This window comes from Prionailurus viverrinus, chromosome C2, assembly GCF_022837055.1.
Source record: "Prionailurus viverrinus isolate Anna chromosome C2, UM_Priviv_1.0, whole genome shotgun sequence".
In the NCBI taxonomy this organism is placed as follows: Eukaryota; Metazoa; Chordata; class Mammalia; order Carnivora; family Felidae; genus Prionailurus; species Prionailurus viverrinus.
Genome location: NC_062569.1, coordinates 63,474,142 through 63,500,147, shown reverse-complemented (window position 1 = coordinate 63,500,147; position 26,006 = coordinate 63,474,142). Strand labels below are relative to the sequence as shown.

Genomic DNA, 26,006 nt, shown 5'->3' with positions numbered 1-26,006 from the left:
AAACCCCATGTCCGACTCTATGCTGAAAGCCTGGAGCCTGGAGCCTGCTTCATATTCTGTGTCTCCCTCTCTCTCTGCACCCCACCCCCAACACACACTCTGACCCTCTCTCTTTCAAAAATAAATAAACATTAAAACAAAAAGAAATACTGTAGTATAAACTCATAGTGTAATATAAACTCATAGTGTAAGCAAATGTGAAATGCCCTGTGAGTTTGGGGGATTTGTCTATTTTATTGATCACTGAAATCTGAGTGTGGCAGTGTCTGAAAGACTTAAAGGCACTCTGTACCTATCTGTTGAATGGAGTTGAATTGAAATGTTCCCCCCAAAAATAGAGACTGCATTTGCAAGCCTCCAAGTTTCACTAAGATGCTGTCTCAGTCTATCTGGACTTCCAAAAGAGAATGCCATAGACTGAGTAGTTCATAGAGAACAGAAACTTACTTCTACAATTCTGGGGTTAGAAGTGTAAGGTCAAGGAACCGACTAGCAGATTCTGTGTTTGCTGAGAATCCTCCTCTAGGTTCATAGACAGTAGTCTTTTTGCTGTGTCCTGACATGATAGAAAGGATAAGGGAGTTTTGTGGGGGCTCTCTCTCTCTTTTTTTTTTAATTTTTTTAAATGTCTATTCATTTTTGAGAGAGAGAGAGACTGTGAGTGGGGAAGAGTCAGAGAGAGGGAGACACAGAATCCCAAGAAGGATCCAGGCTCTGTGCTGACAGCACAGAGCCCAACGCAGGACTCAAACTCTTGGACCACAAGATGATGACCTGAGCCAAAGTCAGATGCTTAACCTACTGAGCCAGCCAGGCGCCCCGGGGTCTCTTTTATAAAGGCACTAATTTCATGCACGAGGCCTACACTCTTAAGACCTAATCACCTCCCAAAGGTTTAGGTTTCAACCAGCGATCGTGGGAGGACACAAATATTTAGTCCATAGCAGATGGGAATCTGAAGAAGAAGAAATCAGGAGGTAGGGATTAGAACTGGTCTGAGAGCAGGCAAGAGGCAGTAATGAAGGCCCTATGTGGTCTCTGTACCCACCTGCTGTCCTTGGTAAGGAAGAGACTTCTCCAGTAAGGAATGTGTGCTGCTCAGGTCTCAAGCAGGAAAGTCTCTGATTACCTAGAGATACTGGCCTCAGTCAAGGTAACTCCATCGAGAGCAAAGCAGCACTTTCACAAATTACTTCCATCTAAAATTTTGACTTCAGCTACTGGGGAAAAAACAACAACAACTGTCTTTTCAGGGTCCCAGTTCTTGGCCTGCATCATGCAATTAAAAAAACATTCCTAGGGCACCTGGGTGGCTCAGTCAGTTAAGTGTAGGACTCTTGGTTTCAGCTCAAGCCCCACATCGGGCTCTGCGCTGACAGTGAGGAGCCTGCATGGGATTCTCTGTCTCCCTCTCTCTCTGCCCCTCCCCCACTCACTCTCTATCTTTCTCTCTCTCTCTCAAATGAATAAATAAACATTTTTTAAAAATCCTTCAGGGGTCCCTGGGTGGCTCAGTTGGTTGAGTGTCTGACTTCTGCTCAGGTCATGATCTCATAGTGACTTCGAGCCCCGCCTCGGGCTCTGTGCCATTTGCTCAGAGCTTCAGATCCTCTCTGGCCCTCGCACACATGCGCTCTCATTCTCTCTCAAAAATAAATACACATTTTTTTAAAAAAATTCCTTCAGGAGCCATTTTATTCCAAATTTCTCCTCCTTCCACTCAGAGATAAAGCAAAATAATAAAAAGCTGTACCTGGATTGTTAGGTTTGAGTCCCTTCCAGAATGTGTTTTCTCCTCTGCTTTCAAATAGCCATTTATCTGCTTCTCTACCAGAAGTTTCAGAATACATTAGATAATAGGCCTCATTCAACCTATAATATTATACATCCTAGGGGCACCTGGGTGGCACAGTCAGTTAAGCATCTGACTCATGATCATGGCTCAGGTCATGAGTTCCTTAGGTCACGGTTCATGAGTTCCCGCCCCGCATCGGGCTTTGTGCTGATGGTGCAGAGCCTACTTGGGATTCTGTCTCTCCTTCTCTCTGCCCTTCCCCAACATGGGCATGCGCTGTCTCTCTCTTTCTCTCCCTCAAAATAAATAAAGAAACATAAAAATAAATAAAAATTTTAAAAAAGATCATACATCCTGAAGAACAGTAGAAGTCTTTATTTTTAGTTCAAACAGGAGATCACATTTTCTAAAAATAGAATAGTAGCAAAGTATGTAAGTACTGAAAGGAAAATAAGACAATTAACTAGAAAGCCACACCATTAAATTCTCTTAGAAATTAAGAGCAGCTATTTCTACTTACCCACCTAGGACATCAAAATACAGAGCAATCTGTCAAACTTTAAGTCTTTCACTGAAAAATGTATGAATTATAAAATAATCAAAACTATCATGTGACCTCTTGTTATTCATTCAACACATGATATAAAATCATAAATTATGTTATCAACACTATACTGTTCCTAAAGAACTACTAGAAGGGAAGCCAATGTCTCAACTGTACCGATTGTTTTCTTTGTTCATTCATTTGTTACATAAATAAAGATTCTACTTTATGAATTGTCCTGAATGAGAACATTCTTGGACACCAAGATCCAAAGGAGACATTAGAGCAGGTGGTTAAGAGCACTGGGTTGGAATTCTAACTCCATCACTTATGATTTGTGTGACTGTGGGCAAGTTATTTAACCTTTCTGTTAAGCTATTCTATTTAGTAACGAGAATTCTATTTCCTGCCAGTAAAATGGTATTGAAAAATAGTAATTATGTTATAATAACCATGAGATTTAAATTCATTACCGTATGTAAAATGCTTGAAACAGTGCCTGACACATATAAGTACTCAATAAACATTAGCTTTTATAAGCAATCAGTTGGTTTTAAACCTGTTTGAAACCAGCATAATCTTCATATTACATAGCAGTGAAATTCAAAACATTGCATAATCTAGTAGCAGATGAACAAGAATTTGAAAAGAAAGCAAATGGCAGCCCTACTCTAACTAAAGGATAAGCCCTTTTCAACAGGCAAGATATTTCTAGCACTTCCCTCTTTTTGCCATTAAGATTCAGCAACTAGATACAATTCCTTTTTAATTCCACTCATGATAATATTTTTGCAGAAATCAGCTTAGCCACTGGAGGGCTCTCACAGCCTCTCATTAACCCTCTATCAAAGTGATTTAATAAAAATAACCAACACAAAGAATGAACATTACAAAATACCAATAACACAAATGATATGCTCTTTTTCAAAATAATTCAGCAATATATAAAGGACTTAAATATGTATATTCTTTGATCCAGCTTCTAAAAGTCTACCTAAGAAAATCATTATAAAAGTATTCAATTAAGTTTTTCAACTTACATTTCAACTAAGTGTTCAGTTAAGAAGCAAACATGCTGGGGCACTTTCCTGGCTCAGTCAGCAGAGTATGCGACTCTTGATGTCAGGGTCATGTGCATCTGTGTTTGGCTGCATGGTTGGTGGAGGTATCAAGAGGGGAAAGAAGTTAGATAAAACTCTTCTCGAAAGAAAGGGGGTGTTGGGCACCTGGGTGGGTCAGTTGGTCAAGCATCCAACTCTTGATTTTGGATCAGGTCTTGATCTCAGGCTTGTGAATTCAAGTCCCACACTGGGCTCCACACTAGGTGTGAAGCCTACTTAAACAAAAAAACAAAACAAAACAAAACAAAAAACAAAGCAAGCAAACAAACAAATGAAAGATCCAATATCAATAACCAAACTATAAATCCTGAGGAACTAAAAAAAAAAAAAAGAGTAGGGGCCCCTGGCTGTCTCATTCAGTGGAGCATATGACTCTTGATCTCAGGGCTGTGAGTTCTAACCCCATGCTGGGTGTAGAGATTACTTAAAAATAAAATCTTAAGGGACGCCTGGGTTGCTCAGTCTGATTTCGGCTCAAGTCATGATCTCACAGTTCATGAGTTCAAGCCCTGCGTCAGGCTCTGTACTGACAGCTCAGAGCCTGGAGCCCGCTTCAGATTCTGTGTCTCCCTCTCTCTCTGCCCCTCCCCTGCTCATGTTTGCTCTCTCTCTCACACACAAAAAATAAACATTAAAAAAAGAAAAAAATCTTAAAAAATAAAATAAAATAAATTTAAAAATAAAAAAAAGAAGGGTAAACTAAACTCAAGTTCAGTAGAAGGAAAAAATAAAGATAAGAGTGGACATAGAGAAGAAAAAACAGTGGAGAAAATCAGTAAAATCAAAAGCTGGTTCTTTGAAAAGGTCACAAAATTGATGAAACTTTAACTAGATTGACTAAGGAAAAAGAAGACTCAAACTCCTAAAATCAGAAATGAAAATAGGAACATTTCTACTTATTTTACAAAAATAAAAGGGATTTTTAAGAGAGTTCTATCAACAATTATGTGCCATCAAAAAAGATAACCTGGATGAAATGGACAAATTCCTACAAACACGCCATCCACCAAAAATAACTCATGAAGAAATAAAAAAATTGAATAAACCTGTAACTAGTAAGATTAAATCACTAATCAAAAACCTCCCAACAATGCAAAGTGGTGCAGCCTCTCTGGAAAACAGTGTGGAGGTCCCTCAAAAAATTTAAAATAGGACTACCCTAAGACCCAGCAATAGCACTGCTAGGAATTTACCCCAGGGATACAGGAATGCTGATTCATAGGGGCACATGTACCCCAATGTTTATAGCAGGGCTTTCAACAATAGCCAAATTATGGTAAGAGCCCAAATGTCCATCAACTGATGAATGGATAAAGAAGATGTGGTTTATATATACAATGGAATACTACTTGGCAATGAGAAAGAATGAAATCTGGCCATTTGAAGCAACGTGGATGGAACTGGAGGGTATTATGCTAAGTGAAATAAGTCAGCCAGAGAAAAACAGGTATCATATGTTTTCACTCATATGTGGATCTTGAGAAACTTAACAGAAGACCATGGGGAAGGGGAGGGGGGGAAATAGTTACAAACAGAGAGGGAGGGAGGCAAACTCTTAAATATGGAGAACAAACTGAGGGTTGATGGGGGGTGGGGGAGAGGGGAAAGTGGATGATGGACACTGAGGAGGTTGCTTGTTGGGATGAGCACTGGGTGTTGTATGGAAGCCAATTTGACAATAAATTATATTTAAAAAAACAAAAACAAACAAAAAAAACAAAAACAAAAAAACTCCCAACAAAGAAAAGTGCAGAACCAGATGGCTTCAGTGGGGACTTCTACAAAACACTGAAGAAAGAACTAACACCAGTATTTCTCAAACTCTTCCAAAAAATCAAAGCACAGGGGTGCCTGGGTGACTCAGTCAGTTAAATGTCCCACTCTTGATTTGGGCTCAGGTCATGATATCAGGGTTTGTGGATTTGAGCCCCACATTGGGCTCTGCACAGGCAATGCAGAGCCTGCTTGGGATCCTCACTCTTCTCTCTCTGCCCTTCCCCAGCTCGTGCTCTCCCTCAAAATAAATAAACAATAAACAAACAAACATTTTTTAAGAAAGATTCTTGAGGCACGTGAGTGGCTCAGTCAGTTAAGCGTCAGAGTCTTGATTTTGGCTCAGGTCATGATCTCAGCGTTCGTGAATTCAAGCCCTGCATCCAGCCCTACACTGACAGTGCGGAGCCTGCTTGGGATTCTCTCTCTCCGTCTGTCTCTCTCCCTCTCTCTCTGCCCTTCTCCCGTGCATTCTCTCTCTCTCTCTCTCTCTCTCTCTCTCTCTCTCTCTCAGAATAAATAAACTTCAAAAAAAATTTTTAAAGATTCTCCCTCTGCCCCTCCTCCATGTTCTTGCACTTTCACTCTTTCTCTTTCTCTTAAAAAAATAAATAAAAATAAAATGAATCTTATGAAAAAAAATCAAAGCACAGAGAACACTTCCTAAGTCATTCTGTGAGGCTAGGATTATCCCAATACTAGGACCAATGACACTACAGAAAACAAACAAAACCTACAGACCAATATCTTTTATGAGTATTGATGCAAAAGCCCTCAACAAAATGCTAAATTCAACATATTAAAAACTAAATGAATGTATCAAATTAACATAGTGTACACCTTAAATTTACACATTGTATGTCAAATATATTTCATTTAAATAAATAACAGCATATTAAACGGATTATTCACCATGAGCAATGGAATTTATTCTTGGAATGCAAAAGATAGTTCACCTTACAAAAACCAAGCAATGTAACACATCACAAAAACAGAAGGGGGAAAAAAAAAACACATGATCATCTTAAGTGTTGCAGAAAAAGTATTTGACAAAATTCAACACCTTTCCATGATAAAAACACTCAATAAGCTAGATATAGATGGAATTTTTTCAACATAAGTAGGCCGTATATGAAAAATCCACAGCTGACATTACACACAATGATGAAAGACTAAAAGCTTTCCCTCCAAGATCAAGAACTAAACAAAGATGCCTGCTTTCACCACTTCTATCCAATATAGTATTGGAGGTTCTAGCTGGAATAATTAGGCATGAAAAATGAATAAAAAGCATCCAAATTAAGAAGGAAGAAGTAAAATTATTTGTTTGCAGATGATTCGATCTTACATGTTAAAAATTCCACACATGATAAAATTGTTACACCTAATAAATAAATTCAGCAAAGTTCCAGGATACAAAATTAATACACAAAAACTAATTGCATTTTCTACAAACTAGCAACGAACAGTCTTAATGGAAATTAATAAAATCCCATTTACAATGCATCAAAAAGAACAAAATATGTAAGAATAAATCTGAGGGGGAAATCTTGTACATTGAAAACTATAAAACATTGCTGAAAGAAATTAAAGACCTAAATAAATGCAAAGATATCCCATGGTCATAGACTGGAAGACCTAATATCATTAAGATGACAATACCATCTAAAGTGATCCAGATTCAGTGAAATGCCTAACAAAATTTCAATGGTGTTTTTTGTAAAAGTAGAAGAACCCACCCTAAATTCACATGGAATATCAAGGGACCCAAAATAGGCAAAACAATCTTGAAAAAGAACAAATTTGGAAGACTCTCACTTCCTCATTTCAAAACTTACTACAAAGCTACAGTAACCAAAAGAGTGTGATACTGGTATAAGGACAGATACATAGACCAGTGGAATAAAACAGAGAGCCCAGAAATAAAACTTCACACATATGGTCAATGATTTTGGACAAAGGTGTCAAAACCATTCAACAGGAAGGACAGTTTTCAATAAATGATGCTGTGAACTGGATACCCATATGCAAAAGAATAAAACTGGACTCTTACCTGACATCAGATACAAAAGTAACATAATGTGGATCAAAGACCTAAATGGAAAAGCTAAAACAATATAAATCTTAGAAAAAAACATAGGGGGAAATTACTGTTTAATAGGTACATAGTTTCTGTTTGGGATAATGAAAAAGTCTGAATATAGTGGTGATAGTCGAACATTGTGAACGTACCCATTGCCACTGAATTACACTCTCAAAAATAGTCAAAATGTTAACTTTTACGTTATGCGTATTTTGCCACAAAAAACTTGGGAAGTTATGGTAATCAGACTCTAGAATGGTCCTCAGTAATCCCTGCCTCCTGGTATTCCATACCCTTCTGTAATCTTCTCCAATCGCATATGGGCTGGACTTGGGACTCACTTAGTCTAAGCAACGAAAGAAACTGGCATCATTCTTACTCTCCTTTGGATCATTCATTTGTGGGAAGCCATCTACCACGCTGTACAGAGCTCCATGGACAGGTCCATACAGTAGGGAACTGAACACCTGTCAACCGTATGAATAAACTTGCAAGCAGATCCTCCAGCTGTCAAGCTCCCAAATGACTTCAGCCCCAGGTAACATAGTAACTGCACACTACTAAGAGGTCCTGAACCATCACACCCTGCTAACCTGCCTTTGCATTTCTGATTTTCAGATACTGTGTGAAATGTTATTTCCAGCAGCTAAATTTGGGAGTAATTTGTTATGCTGTCATAAACCACTAATACCAGAGGTGGGGATAGAGGAATAAGGGAAAGATGTGAAAACAAGAGAATGCATCATGAAAGAAAATCATCGCAAATGCTGGTATGTTCTGCACCTGAAATATTGCATAAAACGTCTTATTTTAGGGGCACCTGGGTGGTTCATGTCAGTTAAGCATCCGACTTTGGCTCAGGTAACTATCTCACCATCTCACTGCTCAGGAGTTCAGGCCCCATGTCGGATTCTGTGCTGACAGCTCAGAGCCTAGAGCCTGCTTCGGATTTTGTCTCTGTCTCTCTCTGCCCCTCCCCCTCTCTTTCTCTCTCAAAAATAAACGTTAAATTTTTTTAAATGTCTTAATTTATAATCTTAAAAATATTTCTCAAGTTAATCATTTAGTGTGTCACGAATAATAAACTTTAAAGGACAAAAGGAGAATATGTCAATCTTAAGAGACAAGAAAGTTGAGTTCACACAGGATATTAAGACAGCTTGAATCAGTTTCATTGGCATTAAAAGTTTTTATTCAGAATTTAATCCACAATCTATACAAGTTATTTACAAGGCATGAAAATGGAAAACAGCACAAAATACGATTGAGGTATAAGCTGAGAGCACAGTATGTCATGTTTCAATAAATATAATTCAAAATTTGTAAACTAAGTGACCAGATAGATGAGTCTTGTTTTATAGTAAAACCATATAAAATATTTATTTCACGTGAGGTAGAGGACAGTTTTGTGTCATGTGATGCAACCAACCACAGCAATTTTAACCATAAAACTGTACATCATTGGCAAAATTTTAAATTGAATTATAGTCAGTATAGTCAACAACTTGTTTCAATAGTTGCAGAACAGGTATTTCATTTACTGCTTTCACAGGTTAGAAATTCAGAAATAATTTAAGACTACTGTGTTGGCTTAAAATCATCAGGATAAGCAAATACTTCTAACAGGATGGTTAAAAGCAAGTGTATTTTATGTTTCCCAAACTATAACTCCCCCCAAAGTTGTCCTAGATTAAGCAATTCTTTTTAGCAGGACGTTTTTACTAGAACTACTTTAAGTATGCTGTGCTTTATTTTCAAGTGAGGTATCTATATTGAAGAAAAAATCTTACAAATTTCTTTTACATTCAACTAAATACACTATTTTGTTTTCTGGGCTTAATTTTTAAATTTCAGTTTTTACATTTGATCATTTTCTAATTCAAAAACAGTAGCGCTATATAAGACATTTAAGTCTATTACTAAAGAAAAAGGCTCCAGGTTGCATTATGCAGCTTAGAAGCCATCTAAAATGGAAAGATTTTACAAAAAAATTTAAAAAAAAGAAAGAAAAAAAAACTGTCCTTTTAAAAAGACGCAATACAGAATACCCATACAAATTTCTTCCAGTAATGGAAATGCTTCAGTATCCCATAATAGAAAAAAAAATTTAAGCTGTTTATTCAATCCCACAACGTATAATACAGCAGTAATGTGTCTCTTATTGCTGACAGCTTCAATAAAAATTAACAAGTAGTTCTAAGCACAGAAATAGATGTACAGTATGAGCACAACTTTTCATTATATTGACTTTTAATGTCCTGTCGTGCAGATTAAATGCGTAAGAGCAAATGAAAATGTGGATTTTTCCCCTATGCAATCAAAACAGAAGTCATTGAGAAGAAAACATTAGAAGCTGATCAAAAACCTTCAGCATCAGCTTTACAACTAACTTTAGGGAAATATCTTGAACGCACTCCATATTACTCAAGTTTCCTTACCATTCTACTTTCCTTCAAACAGAAGTCATATAGATGTGCAAAGAAATTGGTTGTTCGGTCATGACTTCTGAAACATATGGATAACCTGCGAATATCATTGTACTCAATCTATTTCACCTACTTTAGCAACTGGTTTTTAATTCAATATGTACAAATGATTTTATATCTCAATTGGTAATATATTAAATATGTTATAAAATTAGTTCAAGAAGCATAAAACATCCCGACTCTCATGGACACAGAAATTCAAGCAAAACAATATGCTTTACAGAACTAAAGCACAAGCCAAACTTATGTGGTTGGTCAAATCTTTTGATAGTGTTACAAGTTGCATTTGTGAAATCAGGGTGGTTTAGAGCTTCCTCAATGACAGCAGGTTTTACATTTACTACCTTTATAGATTTGGTACCTTTTACTCGTAACATTTAAAGAATAGAAACTATCATCACCCAAATTAAACATCACCCATCACCCAGTAAGCTAATATTCTATCTTTTTTTCCTTAAGATGCTCTAGCACTTTTGCTAGGCCGTTCTTTAATGCAGCTTTTTAAAGTAAATATTTTTATATTTTTCCTAAAAAGAATAATATTACAAAGTCTGAGGCAAAATCTGCTTGTCTAATGAATTGGCACACAAAAACTAACACCAAAACAAACTTTAAGCTAGCAACCAACACACAAAATGAGCATGCAAAGTATAGAAGAATAAGTTTATATGGATAAGGTTATTTCAGCAGAGGCCACTTTTAAAGTATTACAAAATCTATTTTCAAGCTATGTGGTGCAGTTTAACTTAAAATTACTTTTAACTAGAATAGGCATAATATTTACAATTTACTAAAAAGCTATATTTTCAAGGAAGACAGACATAAACCTATGGCACATCAATGTATCTTCTGGAAAATGAAGACTATACAATTTCATGTGGCAAATTTTCCTTACACAAAGGACTAGAAAAAATATTTCTTTAGTCAATTCAACATCAAGAGTTTATGATAATTTAAAGGTGTTTAAGCACTGCTTAGAATTTTAAAATAAAATATTTCAAATCGCAATTTGTTTTAGAACTTTTGGGTTGAAACTTAAGTAAGCTTGTCATTTACTATGTAACATAAGCACAAAGATTTTTTAATAAATTAGAAAAATGAAATTATAAGGCTTGAGTTTATCTCCCAAAAAGCTTACTGTGACACAACTGAAATGAACTTTATCATAAAATGTCTTCATGATTTTTCTTTCTCCAGATCCAAATAAAAGGTATTAGGAGATTGTATCATTTTTAACATTTGCTCCTGTATGTCATTTTAACATTTGTTCCTCCTTGAAGAGACTCCAAGAATCAACAAATTAAATTGCAGGGTTAATATAGTAAAATTAAATGGAAAATAGAAAATACACATTTAGATCACACTCTTGTAAAGAAACTATACTTTGAGAAGTACAAAAATTCCTTTAGGATATGTAAGTACCATTACGCAAAATACGAAAATAACTGGCTGAATGATAGCCTACTGATTTTTGAAGTTCCATACCAGTAGAGCATCTATCGTCTATGCTGGGAATAGTATATAACCTTAACTCTAGCTGATTTATTTCAAAAATAAATTTAGCTCTCAAGTAATTTCATACAGTACCCTACATGAGAACATAAACATAAAATTACTGGAATAATAATATCAGTAAATGGTAACTTCAGGAAACTTCCTTTAAAAAATGCATACTAAGAACTTTACCTAGTATTTTTTAAGCCAAGAGTTAAAGAATATGAAATTTGCCATTAAAGAATGACAGACTTTTCTGTGCAAAAAAAAAGTGCAGAAGATTTGTCCTCCCCCCAAACTATGGAATTTCTTTGTCTTCTAAAAATTATCTAAAAACCTTTTAGTAGCAGGTAACTAAACTTCCCTATATTAACCTCTCATACACTATCAGGTGACTGTAAATTCCTGATTTTGATATTAAGTAGTAATTGAAAATGGTCCATTCGTGCAAATATTGATAAGACTTAACATTTAAACATACAAAAATCTAAAATAACCTTCAAGGTATTTAATATTTTACAATTTAAGGAAAAATGAACCCATTAAGGAAAACAAATCTATTATATAAATTTCAGTAAGACCCATAACTACATATAAAAACTGTACAGGAGGATTATGGATTGTATACAAACTGATATACACAATGGTATCAGTTTTTCTCAAGAACATTAATATTTTCACACCTCTATTAACAACATAACCAAAGTTCAAAAATTATTACATTTTATTCCCTCTTCTAAAGTTGCTACATAAAAAAAATTCTAAATACAACCACATTTAACCAAAAAACAAATTACAACCACTTCTTGTGTTTTAACAGCAGCGTATAACAAAGTATGTTATCCTTCCTCATTATGCCTATGGGGTGTGCTATAACCCCATCAATGAAATTCCTCTTTTGACAAAATGTCTCTTAGGAGACATTAAAAAGAAAAGAACTGGTGGAAATTCATTAATATGAACCAAATAAAAGCAAATTTTATATATAATAATGAGTAAAACTGTTATCAATTTGGAAAGGAGATTGTGTTAATGAAAAAATGGAGATTCAACTCCTTCAATAGCTCTATATATTTGAAATATGAAGTCACTAATGTATGTAAAATTGAGTGTGAAATATGGATAACAAAACTGACCACAACTATCCATCACACAATGCGGCTTTTAAAAAGTGTACAACTGCTAAATTTGCAACAGAATCTAGGCAGATTATCTAACAGTTGAAACCATGAACTACTGTCACTAAGCCAATTGAAAAAAAAGTACAAAGAAACACACATTTTCATTCATTTGGAAAATGTAAAAATTTATGTACTAATATATAATCTCTTCACTTTCTCTGATCTACAAATGGATAGAATGCCTAGTTATCTTCATGCAGACAAGTTATTCAGAATCCAATAATCAAAGCACACACAGAAAGAACAAAAATAAACCCTGTTGGGAAACACAGACGTATCTCTTTAAAGGTTTCTATTCTTTAGCAGTCTTAGATGATTTCAAAATCTGCAGCTTCAGCTCTTTTATCATCATCTCTAACTTCTGTCTTGCCTCCCGTTCCTGTCTGAGTTCATCTTGGAGTTCTTGCCTATCAGCCTCGGCATGGTCCAATCTCTGTCTCAGTTCTGCCAACTGTGGGATTTAAAAGACTGTGTCAGTTTTCATTCAGTTTTGTTTTTCCATTTAGTCCTCAGATCATGGCAAAGACCTGCTTTCAAATTACTTTTTACAAAATGAACTACTTCATGCATATTACAATCTCTTGATTAATACTATTCGTCTGACTCTGACATAGCATTGAATTGAAAGAAAAACAAAGGGAAGAGAACTAACGTAACACCTAGAGCACTTTCATTATGCCCTACACTTTGATATACCTCTCACACAGCCTGCTCATGGTAAGGGTTATTTGATCACCTTCCCCAGTGAGCTACTATTCATTTTTGCTCGAGAGCTTCTGAACATAGTGGGCAACAGTTCATGTCTGTTAATTTGTTGATGTCAAAGCCCATATTCTATATTAAGATAATGTAACATTTGCTATTCAAAAGCTAGTGAGTAGCATTTTGGGCAACTACAGAAACCTAATGAAAGTTTAATAAAGCAATCAAAACAGAAAAATCATCTTGGATGATACAGCTTAAACTTGTGTTTAACAGAATTATCTATTTTTAAATCTTGCCCAATGAAATGAGCTTGATAAAAAGTAACTGCTTCAATAGAGAAGGTAACAACCTCAATTTCCACACTGAAAGGGCAACATTATACAAACTGAGTAATTCTTACCTGTGCTGCATATTCAGCCTCTTTGTCTTTTTCTAAATTTGAATCACAGGTACATTTTTGCTTCATTACCTGCTCTAATTTTTTCTCTAAGTCTTTCTGTTCAATATAAAATTCTTCCATTCTCTGAGCATGTTCATTCTGTAAAGATTCAAGCTCTTTCTGTAAATTCTGCTGCTCTTCAGTGAGTTCCTTCATAGCTTTTGAACTACTCAACATTTCAACTTCCTGTAATATGAAGAATTACAATACAATTTTTATTTTATTTCCATCATGTTAAAAATTTCAATGCAGGAAAAAAAATAGGTCAGAAAACATCTAATATTCAGCTGTCGTATCAGTTTCATATAGAAGTAATTATCTTGAAAACATCTCTAAAAATTTAAAAGAAAATTGCTTATGAGTAATAAAACTCTAAACAATCTTAAACACATTTACAATCTCTTGTTTCTTAATGATATGCAAAAGCCTGTTTTCACAATAGACTATCATTTAGATTTTACCATCTGAAGTTGTTGCTTCTTCTGCAAAATTGAGTTCAGTTTTTCCTGTTGTTTTACGTAAGTTCTCATTACTTCTTCCATGATTTTTCCCTTATCATCCTCACAAATGATATCTTTGACAAGAAGTGGCGATGAGGCTACAATATCACGGTCAATTCCTGTCTTGCTTGTGTCTCTGATGAAATTGCAAGTGGTAGACTCGGGTTTCTTTTTACTTGTCGAATTATTTGAGACTGATGGATCTTTGAGAGGAAAAATGAGGTAACAAAAAATGAGCATCACTGTTAAAAAGTCACTAGAACAATCCACAAATGAAAAAAAATTCATTTACAAATAAAATAAAAATAATAAAATAATAAACTTAAGAAAAGTAGTGCAAGACTTCTACAATGAAAACTACACAATAAAGTATCATTGAAAGAAATTAAAGACCTAAATAAATGAAAAGACACCCCATGTTCATGGATTGGAAGACTTACTACAGTTAAGATGGGGCCATGAACTAAATGTCAGTGACCACAAAATTCAGTATGTTGAAATACTAATGCCCAATGATGGTAATAGGAGGCGGGGGCTTTGGGAGATAATTAGGTCATAAGACCTATGATGGAATCTATGCCTTTATAAAAGAGACTCCAGAGACCTCTCCTGCCTTTTCCATCATGTGAGGACTTCCATCATGTATCTGAGCAGAACACAGACATTTATGAACCAGGAAGCAGGGCCCTGCCAGACACCAAATCTGCTTATGCCCTGATCTTGGACTTCCCAGCCTCCAGAAGTATGAAAAATAAATGTTTGTGGTATAAGCCACCCAGTCTGTGGTATTTTTGTTACAGCAGCCTGAACAGACTAAGATAGATGGTAATACTCCCCAAGGGGATCTACTTTTTCAATGCAATTCCTATCAAAATCTCACCTGGCTTGTGGCAAAAATTGACAAGCTGATTCACAAACTCATATGAAAATGCAAGGAATCCAAAATAGTCAAAACAATCTTGAAAAACAACAAATGTGTAGGACTCACAATGCCCAATTTCAAAGCTTATTACAAAGCTACAGAAAGCAAGACTCTGTACTGGCATAAACACTGAATACAGAAATAAACCCATACTTTCATGGGCCACTGGTATTTGACAAGGGCACCAAAACAATGGAGTCAGGAGGGAACAGTCTTTTCAACAAATAGTGTTGGAACAACTGCATTCATATACAAAGAGTGAGGTTGAACCTCACACTGTATGTAAAAATTAACTCAAAATGGAACAAAATCCTAAATGTAAGAGCTAAAACTTTTATATGCACATCTTCGTGATCTTGAATTTGGCAATGGTTTCTGAGAATAACATCTACATAAGCAATCAAAGACAAAAGAAATTGGACTTCATCAGAATTTAAAACTTTTGTGCTTCAAAAAACACCAACAATAAATGAAAGACAACTGATAGAATGGCAAATCATGTATCTGATATGGGTCTACTATCCAGAATATATAAAGAACACTTACAAGTCAATAGTAAAGAGACAAATAATCCAAAGTAAAAATAGGCAAAGGATCTGAAGAGATTCAATAAAACATGGAAAGGTACTCAATATCACTAGTCATTGGAGAACTGCAAATCAAAACCATGATATACCACTTTACAACAACTAGGATGGCTATAATCAAAAGACAACAGGGGCGCCTGGGTGGCGCAGTCGGTTAAGCGTCCGACTTCAGCCAGGTCACAATCTCGCGGTCCGTGAGTTCGAGCCCCGCGTCGGGCTCTGGGCTGATGGCTCGGAGCCTGGAGCCTGTTTCCGATTCTGTGTCTCCCTCTCTCTCTGCCCCTCCCCCGTTCATGCTCTGTCTCTCTCGGTCCCAAAAATAAATTAAAAAAAAAACGTTGAAAAAAAAAAATTTAAAAAAAAAAAAAAAAAAAAGACAACAATAAGTGTTGACAAAGATGTGCAGAAACTGGAACCCTCATAAGCTGCTGGTGAGAAGGAAAATGGTATAGCTGCTTTGCAAAACAGTTTGGCAGTCCCTCAAGATGTTAAATATGATCCAGTAATTTCACTCCTAAATATATACCCAAAAGAAATGAAAAAACATGTCTACATTAAAATGTGTGCATAAGTGTTGACAGCAGCATTATTCATTATAGCCAAAAAGTGAACACAATTTGGGGTGCCTGGCAGGCTCACTCAGTAGAGCATGAGACTCTTAATCTCAGGGTCATGACTTCAAGCCCCATGTTGGGCATGGAGCCTACTTAAAAAAAAAAAAAAAAAAAAAAGGTGGACACAATTCAGTGTCCATCAACTGATGAGTGGACAAGCCAAATGTGGTATATTTATCTATACAACAGAGTATTATTAAACCATAAAAAGAAAACAAGTACTAAAATATCCTACAACGACTGAGAAAATATTATGCAAAGTGAGAAGTCAGACAATAAAAGGTCACATAATATATGATCTCTTTTATATGATATGTCCAGAATAGGCAAATCTATAAAAACAGAAAATAAATAGAGGCTGGAGAAAGAGGAAAATGAGGAGTAACTTCTAATGGATTACACGGTTTCTTTTGGGGGTGAGAAAAATGTCCTGAAATTAAATAGGTGTATTGATGAACAACTTTATGAATTTACTGAAAGTCACAAAACTGTACACTTTAAAAAGGTATATTTTATGGTACATGAACTATATCCCAACAATTTTTTACAAGTCACTAGAATTAATTTGGGAGATATACTGCAAATAAGACTTACTAGTATGTTATCGGTTATTATTTACCATATTTAAATCCAAAGAAAGCTGAATTTTAAAAATCTCAAAATTAAAGTATAGAAACCCCCTTGACCCCAAGAATCTTCAACTACTCCAGGAAAGCTGCAACAACTATCACACTTTGCCTAAGCTGTAAGCAAAGTTCTGCTGCTAGAAAGAGGATAAAAGAAGCAGCATTTGTACAGATATGTCTTGTTTGGTCCACGGCACTTTAAAAGCCACTGTAATCGGCAGCTCTTTTATTTTTTTAAGATGTCCAGCCAGCATTCTGCTTTTATGCCATCTGCTTGGCTCTCACTCACAGCTATGAGTTTTCACTCCTTGCTTATCCCATGACTAAGTTTCCCTGAGTCCTACACCTCACTACTCTTACGTACTAAGTCTTAGCATTAGTAAATGGTTTCTCCATTCACAGCAAATTAAAAAGGACCTTCTGAAAAAAACTGACAGAAAAAAAAAAAAGGCAGGAAAGGAAAAAAAAAAAAGTCATACAAAAATCACCCACAGTATGAAACCATGTAGTCCACATATCTGTATCTTTAGCCGCGATAGCTATCACCGTGCTAAAAAAAAACTCAGAGTTTTGAAAGGTACATTTTTTTTCAAGATAAAAGCTTCAATTATCTGGAACATTCTCTTACCTAGAAATCTTCTTTGAAAATGCTGAAAAAACAGATTAATCAGATATTTGATTTCAAAAAATAATTTCTGAATACTTACCTACACGGCTACATAATTCTTTACTTGTTTTCAAATCCATTTTCTCCTGTTCCTCCAGTGAGACATCTGGATACGATACCACTTTTTGATGTTTCCCACTACTATGAGGCTTCTCTGATGGTCTTGGTACGGTCCTACTTGTCTCTGTCTTTGTGACCTCTTTAGGCTGGGATACAGCAGAAGTAAGCGACACATTTGGTGCAACCACTTTATCACACATGTATAAGTAGTAGCTACAGACAGAGAAAGGCAAAATAAGACACATGTTACACTTGGGTAAAAAAGCAAAATACATTAAATCTATTTCTATCATTAAAAAATTTTACATTAAAACAGACAACATAACAACTCAGAAAATAAGGGTCACAGAAAAGAATTCCTTAAAAATTCAGTACTTTAGGCAGTAAGTGCAAAATTATGAGTAATTTTCGTTATTTTGCAAAAAGTAATCTCTAAGCACAGAGAGATACCCACAGGGAAAGAAAATTAGTCTCATCTCCTTCCCTCAAAACCATCTGAGAATTAAAGGCATCAAGCACTTTTAGAGCTATTTAATAGCCCTAAATAGGTAAGGCTTATGCTAGAAAGAAAACAGACCATATACTACTTGGAGAACCATTTTCTTGCCTGCCACCCGTCCAAAGCAAGGAATCCTTGCTCTGTTATAGAGAGGCTGATTCAGTTCCACACTATAAGGCTAGAGCCAGATTCACCACAGGCCCAATCAGGAGCTCCCAGGGCCCGTCTTCTATAGCAGTCTGAACACCGCTACTGGGCAACAAGTCCTACTTGTTTCAAACCCCACAGAGCGATCTTCCTAAAATACTTCAGTAATTCCTAATTTGATAAAAATTCAATAGTAAGTTGCACAAAACTAAGATTGAAGGCATGACTACCAATTTTGCTCAAAGCTCACATAAAATTTTCTGCAGATTACCTGAGAGACCCATGGAACAAATTGGAGCTAGATATTGAAGTACCATACTATTAACTATAATCTGCATAACCTTTAGCCAAAAGATGCAACCATTTAACTGACATAATACTTCATTCCCTAAATGCTAATGATCTCTTCTTACATCTGATTTTCTTTACGCAGTAATCTATATTGTTCCTCTTTACCAATCACATGAATTCTGCAGATGAAAACTCAGTATTCTGCTAAGAAAACGGACAGGTTTAATAATATCCAAAGAGTTACTTCAACACAATAGGAATGGTAGGAACTGTGCAAATGTAAGTAAGACTGAGATTCTTCATCACCGTGTTGGGGGGGGGGGGGGCGGAATATATATTTACAGCAATAAAAATCTAGGAATCGACAAATAAAAAGTTTATAATCTAAGGTGGATTTTTATTGAAAATGTGACACTGGATTTTAAGGGATATGGTTACTATGAAAACTTCTTAATTTCAAAAAATTTCCTTGTAAAATATCAAAGTTGCATGCCAAACTCTTGAAGAGTTGGTTTACCTCTTAAAAGGAAGGAAATTAAAGGAAATTTTTCAATGTTTACTTCAGGGTGAAAAGGAAATGATGATTTCCTAGAAAGAACATACACACCAAGAAAAGGTTATCTCAAATATTCAACACAATTTACAATTCATTTATTAACAAGCCTAAAACTAAATAATGAATTGGCAGAGTCTAGAACAGTACCTGACATATAGATGTTGAAGGAATGATGAATGAATGAATGAATGAATGAATGAACAAACAAATAAGCCAATACCCACTCACCTGGGGTGTAAAAATGAATGTGTCTGCGAAACATGGTCACCTTCCTGCTTTATAACAGGGTACCATGACTGTAATTCCATTCCTGATGATGTATCTATCTGTAGAAAAATGTAGAAGGGAAAAAGTTCATTGAAAGAAGATGTGATGGTTAATTTTATGTGTCAACCAGATAGGACCATAGGATGTCTCCGGAGAACCCTAGTCAGAGTTACATTATTTAAGAGTCATCTTCTAACAAGGCAGTCTGTCCTTAAAGTACCAAATCTAGTCACTCAAAACAACATCAACCATCCTTTCAAAAATAGTTTCAGGGGCACCTGGGTGGCTCAGTCAGTCGAGCGTCTGACTTCAGCTCAGGTCATGATCTCACAGCTCATGAGTTCGAGCCCCATGTCGGGCTCTGTGCTGACAGCTCAGAGCCTGAAGCCTGCTTCAGAGTCTGTGTCTCCCTCTCTCTCTGCCCTCCTCAACTCATGCTCTGTCTCTGTCTCTTAAAAATGAATAAATGTTAAAAAAAAAAAACTTTTTTTAAAAAGAAATAGTTTCAGTATGCATGTTTAACATGGATTATCACAAATGATTTCATAAAATTTCATACTTATGGAATCTATTTTTTAAATGCTTTTTAATTTTTAGTGTTTATTTTTTGAGAGAGATGGAGCGTGAGCAGGGGAGAGGCAAAGAGAGAGGGAGGCACAAAATCTGAAGCAGGTTCCAGGCTCTGAGCTGTCAGCACAGAGCCTGATATGGAGCTTGAACCCATGGACCATGAGATGATGACCTGAGCTGAAGTCAGATGCTTATCTGACTGAGCCACCCAGGCGCCCCTATTTTTTTTAATGTTTATTTGAGAGAGAGCAAGAGAGAGCGTGCAAGCAAGGGAGGGGCAGAGGGAGAGGAAAGAGAATCCCAAGCAGATTCCCTCACAGCTGTGAGATCATGACCTGAGCTGAAATCAAGAGTCAGATGCTTAACCCACTGAGCCAGCCAGGCACTGCTGGAATCTATTTTTTAAATCCATTTTAAATAGCACCTTACAAATGTACAGCATTGGTAAGTTCCGATCCTTCTTGCTGCTACAATCAGCTAGAATATACCCTTTCCCTACAGTATTTGTTAATGGATTAGATGGCATTCTATAGCAACAAATATTTGCCAGGGGAGTGATGGCATCACTAAGATGGCAACATAGGTTGTTCCTGACTTTGCCCCACCACCCCCGCCACACGCAAGAAAGACAACTAACATCTATTCAAGGGCAAGTCACCAGTGAGAGAATGCTGTAACACAGGGGGTGGGGGTGGTGAAGCTGAAGCGCCCCATCGCGCCTCAGAAACCAAGACAGACTACACTAGAAGGATGAATGTTAGCTGAACCTACTGTGGTAATTCACTTCACAATATATGCAAATCAAACTATCATGCTGTATGCCTTACACTTAGTGATGATATCGATTATTTCTGAATAAAACTGGAGGGGAAGAAAAGTGAATTGATAGAGGGATGAATAGGTAGATATATAATAAAAGAAGTATAGTGAAATGTTAAAAAAAAAAAATTAAAAAGATAAGGGAACCCAAGCAGAGCCTCACAGAGTAACCTGAGTGGAGGAGGAGAATGTCCAGAAAGACCAAGGCAAATAGAGTCTGCAGCACAGAGAAAGGTGCCCAGAGAGAACTCCACAGATCTGTGGAGGGTTTACCTCAAGAATTCTGCATAGTACCTGAGCAGCCCATGCTTGTGAGGAAATTTCTCAAAGCCGGGTCATGCCTTTCTTTGAGCAGCTAATATGGTGACTGATGTGAGGGGGGTAGGAGTCCAAAGAGCAGCCAATTTATCCTATTACGGCACAACTCAAATGGGCATTATTCACTCCACAGCTCCCTACCAACTTGGATGAAACAGTGATGGGATTGCATTGCACATTTTTACCTTCCCTCTACCCAGTCTTGCCCCTACTCCCTTCCTTTCACAGGCAACTGATCTCTAATAAACATCACAAAAAACAAACACACAAGCACCACAAAAGTTTGCCAAGCTAAACTACTTTGCCTAACACTTATCAGTAAACCATACTTCCTCATAAACTGTACCTGTGAATAAAGGCAAAGAAGAAGGTAAACCCTTTTGGCTACTTAATGAGCATCTAACTGATGAGAACTTTATACATCCTACTTAATTCTAACAATAACTTACATTAAGTAGGTATCATGATCTCCATTTTACACATTAGAAAAGTGAGGTTCAGAAACTGAGAAAGATGGGGCACCTGGGTGGCTCAATTGGTTAAGCATCCGACTTCAGCTCAAGTCATGATCTCATAGTTCGTGGGTTCGAGCCCCGCGTCGGGCTCTGTGCTGACAGCTCAGAGCCTGGAGCCTGCTTTGGTTCTGTGTCTCCCTCTCTCTCTGCCCCTCCCCTGCTCGTGATTTGTCTCTGTCTCTCAAAAATAAATAAACATTAAAAAAAATTTTTTTAAAGAAAGAAAAGAAATAGAAAAGAATAACCTGTGGCTACTAACTTCTCCCTTATTTGGTTTGTTTCACATGGCCTCCTCACTACCACTCCCACTCCCACCACCACCACCACCATTCAAATTACAGTAATGACCCTGCTCTTGTGGGAAAAGAGTATCTTATTAAAGGGGGAACAAGACTCACTTGGTAGAGGAGGGAGCTAAAAGGTGGCAGTATTTGGGTGAGCAACAAAAACAAGAGGCTAACAGACAAACCCAGTGGAGTAAGAGAGAATGGAATTAAGAATGAGGTGAAGGATGTGACAAAAAGGAGAGCTTCATATTCTTCTGACACTGCCTCTGAGAGTCTCCATTCACTTCTGCAACTGGGTAAAGTGTTTGGGAAATGATGCCATCATCCGATAATTCATAAACACAGCACTCAGAGGACAGCCACCAAATACCAAGAAACCAAGAAAACTATTTTGCCTCATGTCCCAATATTCCAGTTCAGAACCAAGAAACTACACAAAATGGAAGGGAAACAGAGCTCTAGATGCTAAGCAGTTGTGATTCAAGCAAAATTAATTCATAAACTGTCCATGGTTTGACTGGGGAGATCTCACTCATGGGGGAAGAAACTCAGAAGAAACCTGACAACCCACTACCCATTTTGTTAATGGGCCAAAAAGGAAAAGGAAAACAGCTTTTGGAGCAAACATTACACAACTTGATCAATCAGGAGGTGATTTAAGGCCAATTAAAAGCCAAAATTAAAAATACGGACAGGGCACCTGGGTGTCCCAGTCAGTTAAGTGTCTGACTTTGGCTCAGGTCATGATCTTGAAGCTCATGGGTTCGAGCCTCGCCTCAGGCTTTGAGCTGTCAGCACAGAGCCTGGATCCTGCTTCGGATTCTGTGTCTCCCTCTCTCTCTGCCCCTCCCCCACTCACACACACGCACACAAGCGCGCTCTCTCTCTCTCAAAAATAAACATTAAAAACAATTTTTTTAATCCACAAAAATAAAAATATGGTAACTTCTATTTGTAGGAGGCCAACATTCTGGTTAAGAATGAACAAGGAAGGCACCTGAGGGGCTCAGTCAGTTGAGCATCTGACACCTGACTTCAGCTCAAGCATGATCTCACGATTCATGAGATCAAGACCCACTCAGGTCATGATCTCACGGTTAGTGAGTTCAAGCCCCGCTGGCAGCACAGAGCCTGCGTGGGATTCTCTAGCCTTCTGCTCTCTCTGCTCCTCCCCTGCTTGCAGGCGCTCAAGCGCATGCTTTCTCTCAAAATAAATAAATAAACTTAAAAAAAAAAAAAAAAGAATGAACAAGTAATTTGAAAAACTAACAAGACCACAAGACTAGGGGAAATAAAGAGATTTTCAAAGGATTTAAGAATTGAGTATTCAGTGAGGGGACCCTAGGCTCTCTACAAGAGTACAAACAAAACAACAACAACAACCTCACAATCCTGATCAATTCTAAAGTTCAGAATCTGAGGCAAAATCATATGTTTATTTATAAAATAAGCCAATCTCTTGTTTACATAGTTTCTCAGATAACTTAGTTCTACAAGTAAATTAGAAAGGATATTGCTGGAACGATACTAAATAATAGATGCCAGGTGACAATCGACAGCCTAAGGAGAATTACAAAATGCAAACACAAACACTAATTCAAAAAGCAAGACAATCTAAGGGCTTTATCACAGACCAGGGCAAATAATTTAATAAAGCTCACTTGTCCCCTACCTTCACAACAGAGCACAGAAACTGATATTTAAAAAGTCTTGAGTTAACATGACATAGTTAAACTATATTCTATAACTTATACCAGATATAAATACTACACTGTATACATACATACCTACCACTTAGAAAGACTGAAAACTATTTAAGACATTTTAGAATTCAGGAAAAAGGTTAAAGTTTTTAAGAACACAGTGCTGAAAAGAGTAGCTTCATCATCCAGAAAACTCATTTAGGCAGAACATTTTTCACCAAAACACTATATGACAAGGTGTTAATAAGCATGGATAAGCTCACTGTAACAAATCAATGAAATACAAGATCAGCTAGGGTGCCTGGGTGGCTCACTCGGTTAAGCATCTGACTTGATTTCAGCTCAGGTATGATCTCAGGGTCATGAGATCGAGCCTGGTGTCGGGCTCTGTGCTGAATGTGGATCGAGTCTGCTTGGGATTCTCTCTCTCTCTCTCTCTCTCTCTCTCTCTCTCTCTTTCTCTGCCCCACACCTACTCATGCACAAGTACTCTCCCTCTCTGTCAACATAAATAAACATTAAAAAAAATAGATCAGCTTCAATTAAATCGGAATTTCTTTTCTAGAAGTCATTTGTTAAACTCATTATTTAGAAAATAAAGCAAGCTCCACTTTAAATCAGTTATATATCCCAAATAATTCTGGATGTACTGCCCAAGATATCAATTGCTTCTCAGTTTTTTTTAATTAAAATTACCAAAATTGAGACATTTTCTAAAGTTTTTTCTTGAAAAATTTTTTTAATGTTTATTTTTGAGAGAGAGACAGAGCGTGAGTGGGGGTAGGGCTGACAGAGAGGGAGACACAGAATCTGAAGCAGGCTCCAGGCTCCAAGTTGTCAGCACAGAGCCAACGCGGGGCTCGAACTCACAGACCGTGAGATCATGACCTGAGCCAAAGTCAAGAGCTTAAGCGACTGAGCCAACCAGGCGCCCCAAAAGTTTTTTCTATTATAGATATCTGGAATCTCAAATCTCCTGAATAGCAAGTTCTAAACTTCTTGACTTGAAATCTGACTCAATTTTGATCAAGTTCATTTCAAAGCTTGATTTAAGTTTTACTATTTTAGTCATGATCCAAAGCCAGTGCATATTTCTATTTTCTATCATCTCTAAACTTCAGATGCCTCCATAAAGAATTGCTAGCATTTTAAATATCCATCCCTAATTTCTGCCCTTTATTTTATTTTCTAATCTCACACAATCCAACTAACAGAATCACAGTCTAGGGATTTTAAAGAAACCCTCTTTAAAGATCACCTAGTGCAGTCCCCTAGCCAACGTCTGAATTCCCTATTCAAAATCACTGACAAGTGGCTATCCAGCCTCTGCTTGTACAGCAGCTTTAGGTCAAGGGCCATCTTCTTTACTTTTGTGTATTTTCAGTACCTAGCACCATGCCTGGCATGTAGAAGGAACTAATAAATATTTGTTGAATGAATCCTGAATGACAGCTTAGCTCATTAATTCCCAGGGTGGCCTTTTATCGGGTTACTGTGCTACCATGAAACTGAGAAAGAAGATAGTCTCTTTCACATTCAATATCCTTCTACTCCATGAAGTACCAGAAAGCCCAACAGTCTCTGGGGTGTATTTTTAGAAATCAGACCTACAAATTAAATAATACAAATGATGGGGAAATATACAACGCTAACCATGATAAAATGTTGGGATTTGATTTTATCTAACATGTGGTAAGCCATAAACACATTTATAACAACTTATCCTAACTGTGTGTTAAAAACAATTAAGAAAAGCACATATTATACAACAGAACATTCACAGGCATGCCAGATTTTCTCATCTATTCTGCATTTGTGTCAACATACAAATTAGGTCTTCAAAAAAAGAACAGTGTAATTAAATGGCACAGCAGTGTTGCTACTACTGATCAGGAATAAAAATTAGATACCAAGATATGAGCACGTATTGCCTCTTATCTCACTTTTCAAGGTGGGAAGAATTTATTTACTTGGTGTTTTTAAACATCAGAATAGAATTCATTACATTACTTGGCAAAGGAGAGAAGTAGATCACTTAGTATCTTAAGTTAGAGCCCTAAACATTTTTAAATGCTTTTATCGCCCAACTTCCCCACCGTTATCTACCGCGAAATGAACAGATGGCATCCTCATCTGAAACACAGGAAAATTTTCAGACATATTATTTCATTCTTTCTCTAAGTCATAAAACAACAAATAACATCTATGAAAGCAAAATTAAAACAATCCCAAAATGTACACAAGAGTAAATTTTAAATAAATAAAAATTAGGAAATGTTTTATAAAAATTTCTCTAAATTTCAACCTACGGTGTTATATACACATGATCCTTTAAAAATCACATTTCCTAATAAAGAACTATTGTGTTTTTGGTAGTACAACGCTTTTTAGTCTCACAATGACAAATAATTTAGAGAACTTGATTTCATTTACAAAA

General features: G+C 36.6%; 1 protein-coding gene across 2 annotated transcripts in view; it reads right to left on the bottom strand.

Annotated features, from left to right (window-relative positions):
• Positions 1-8,485: 8,485 nt before the first annotated feature.
• Positions 8,486-26,006, bottom strand: part of SKIL (SKI like proto-oncogene) — a 29,402-nt gene continuing 11,881 nt past the window's right edge. For both annotated transcript variants that reach the window (XM_047875611.1, XM_047875610.1), the window contains exons 3-7: positions 19,319-19,416; positions 17,578-17,810; positions 14,083-14,324; positions 13,583-13,807; positions 8,486-12,928 (exon numbers count right to left, since the gene is read on the bottom strand). In XM_047875611.1, the coding sequence (XP_047731567.1) occupies positions 12,770-12,928; positions 13,583-13,807; positions 14,083-14,324; positions 17,578-17,810; positions 19,319-19,416 (957 nt within the window). In that variant the 3' untranslated portion in view covers positions 8,486-12,769. The remainder of the gene's footprint in view (positions 12,929-13,582; positions 13,808-14,082; positions 14,325-17,577; positions 17,811-19,318; positions 19,417-26,006) is intronic.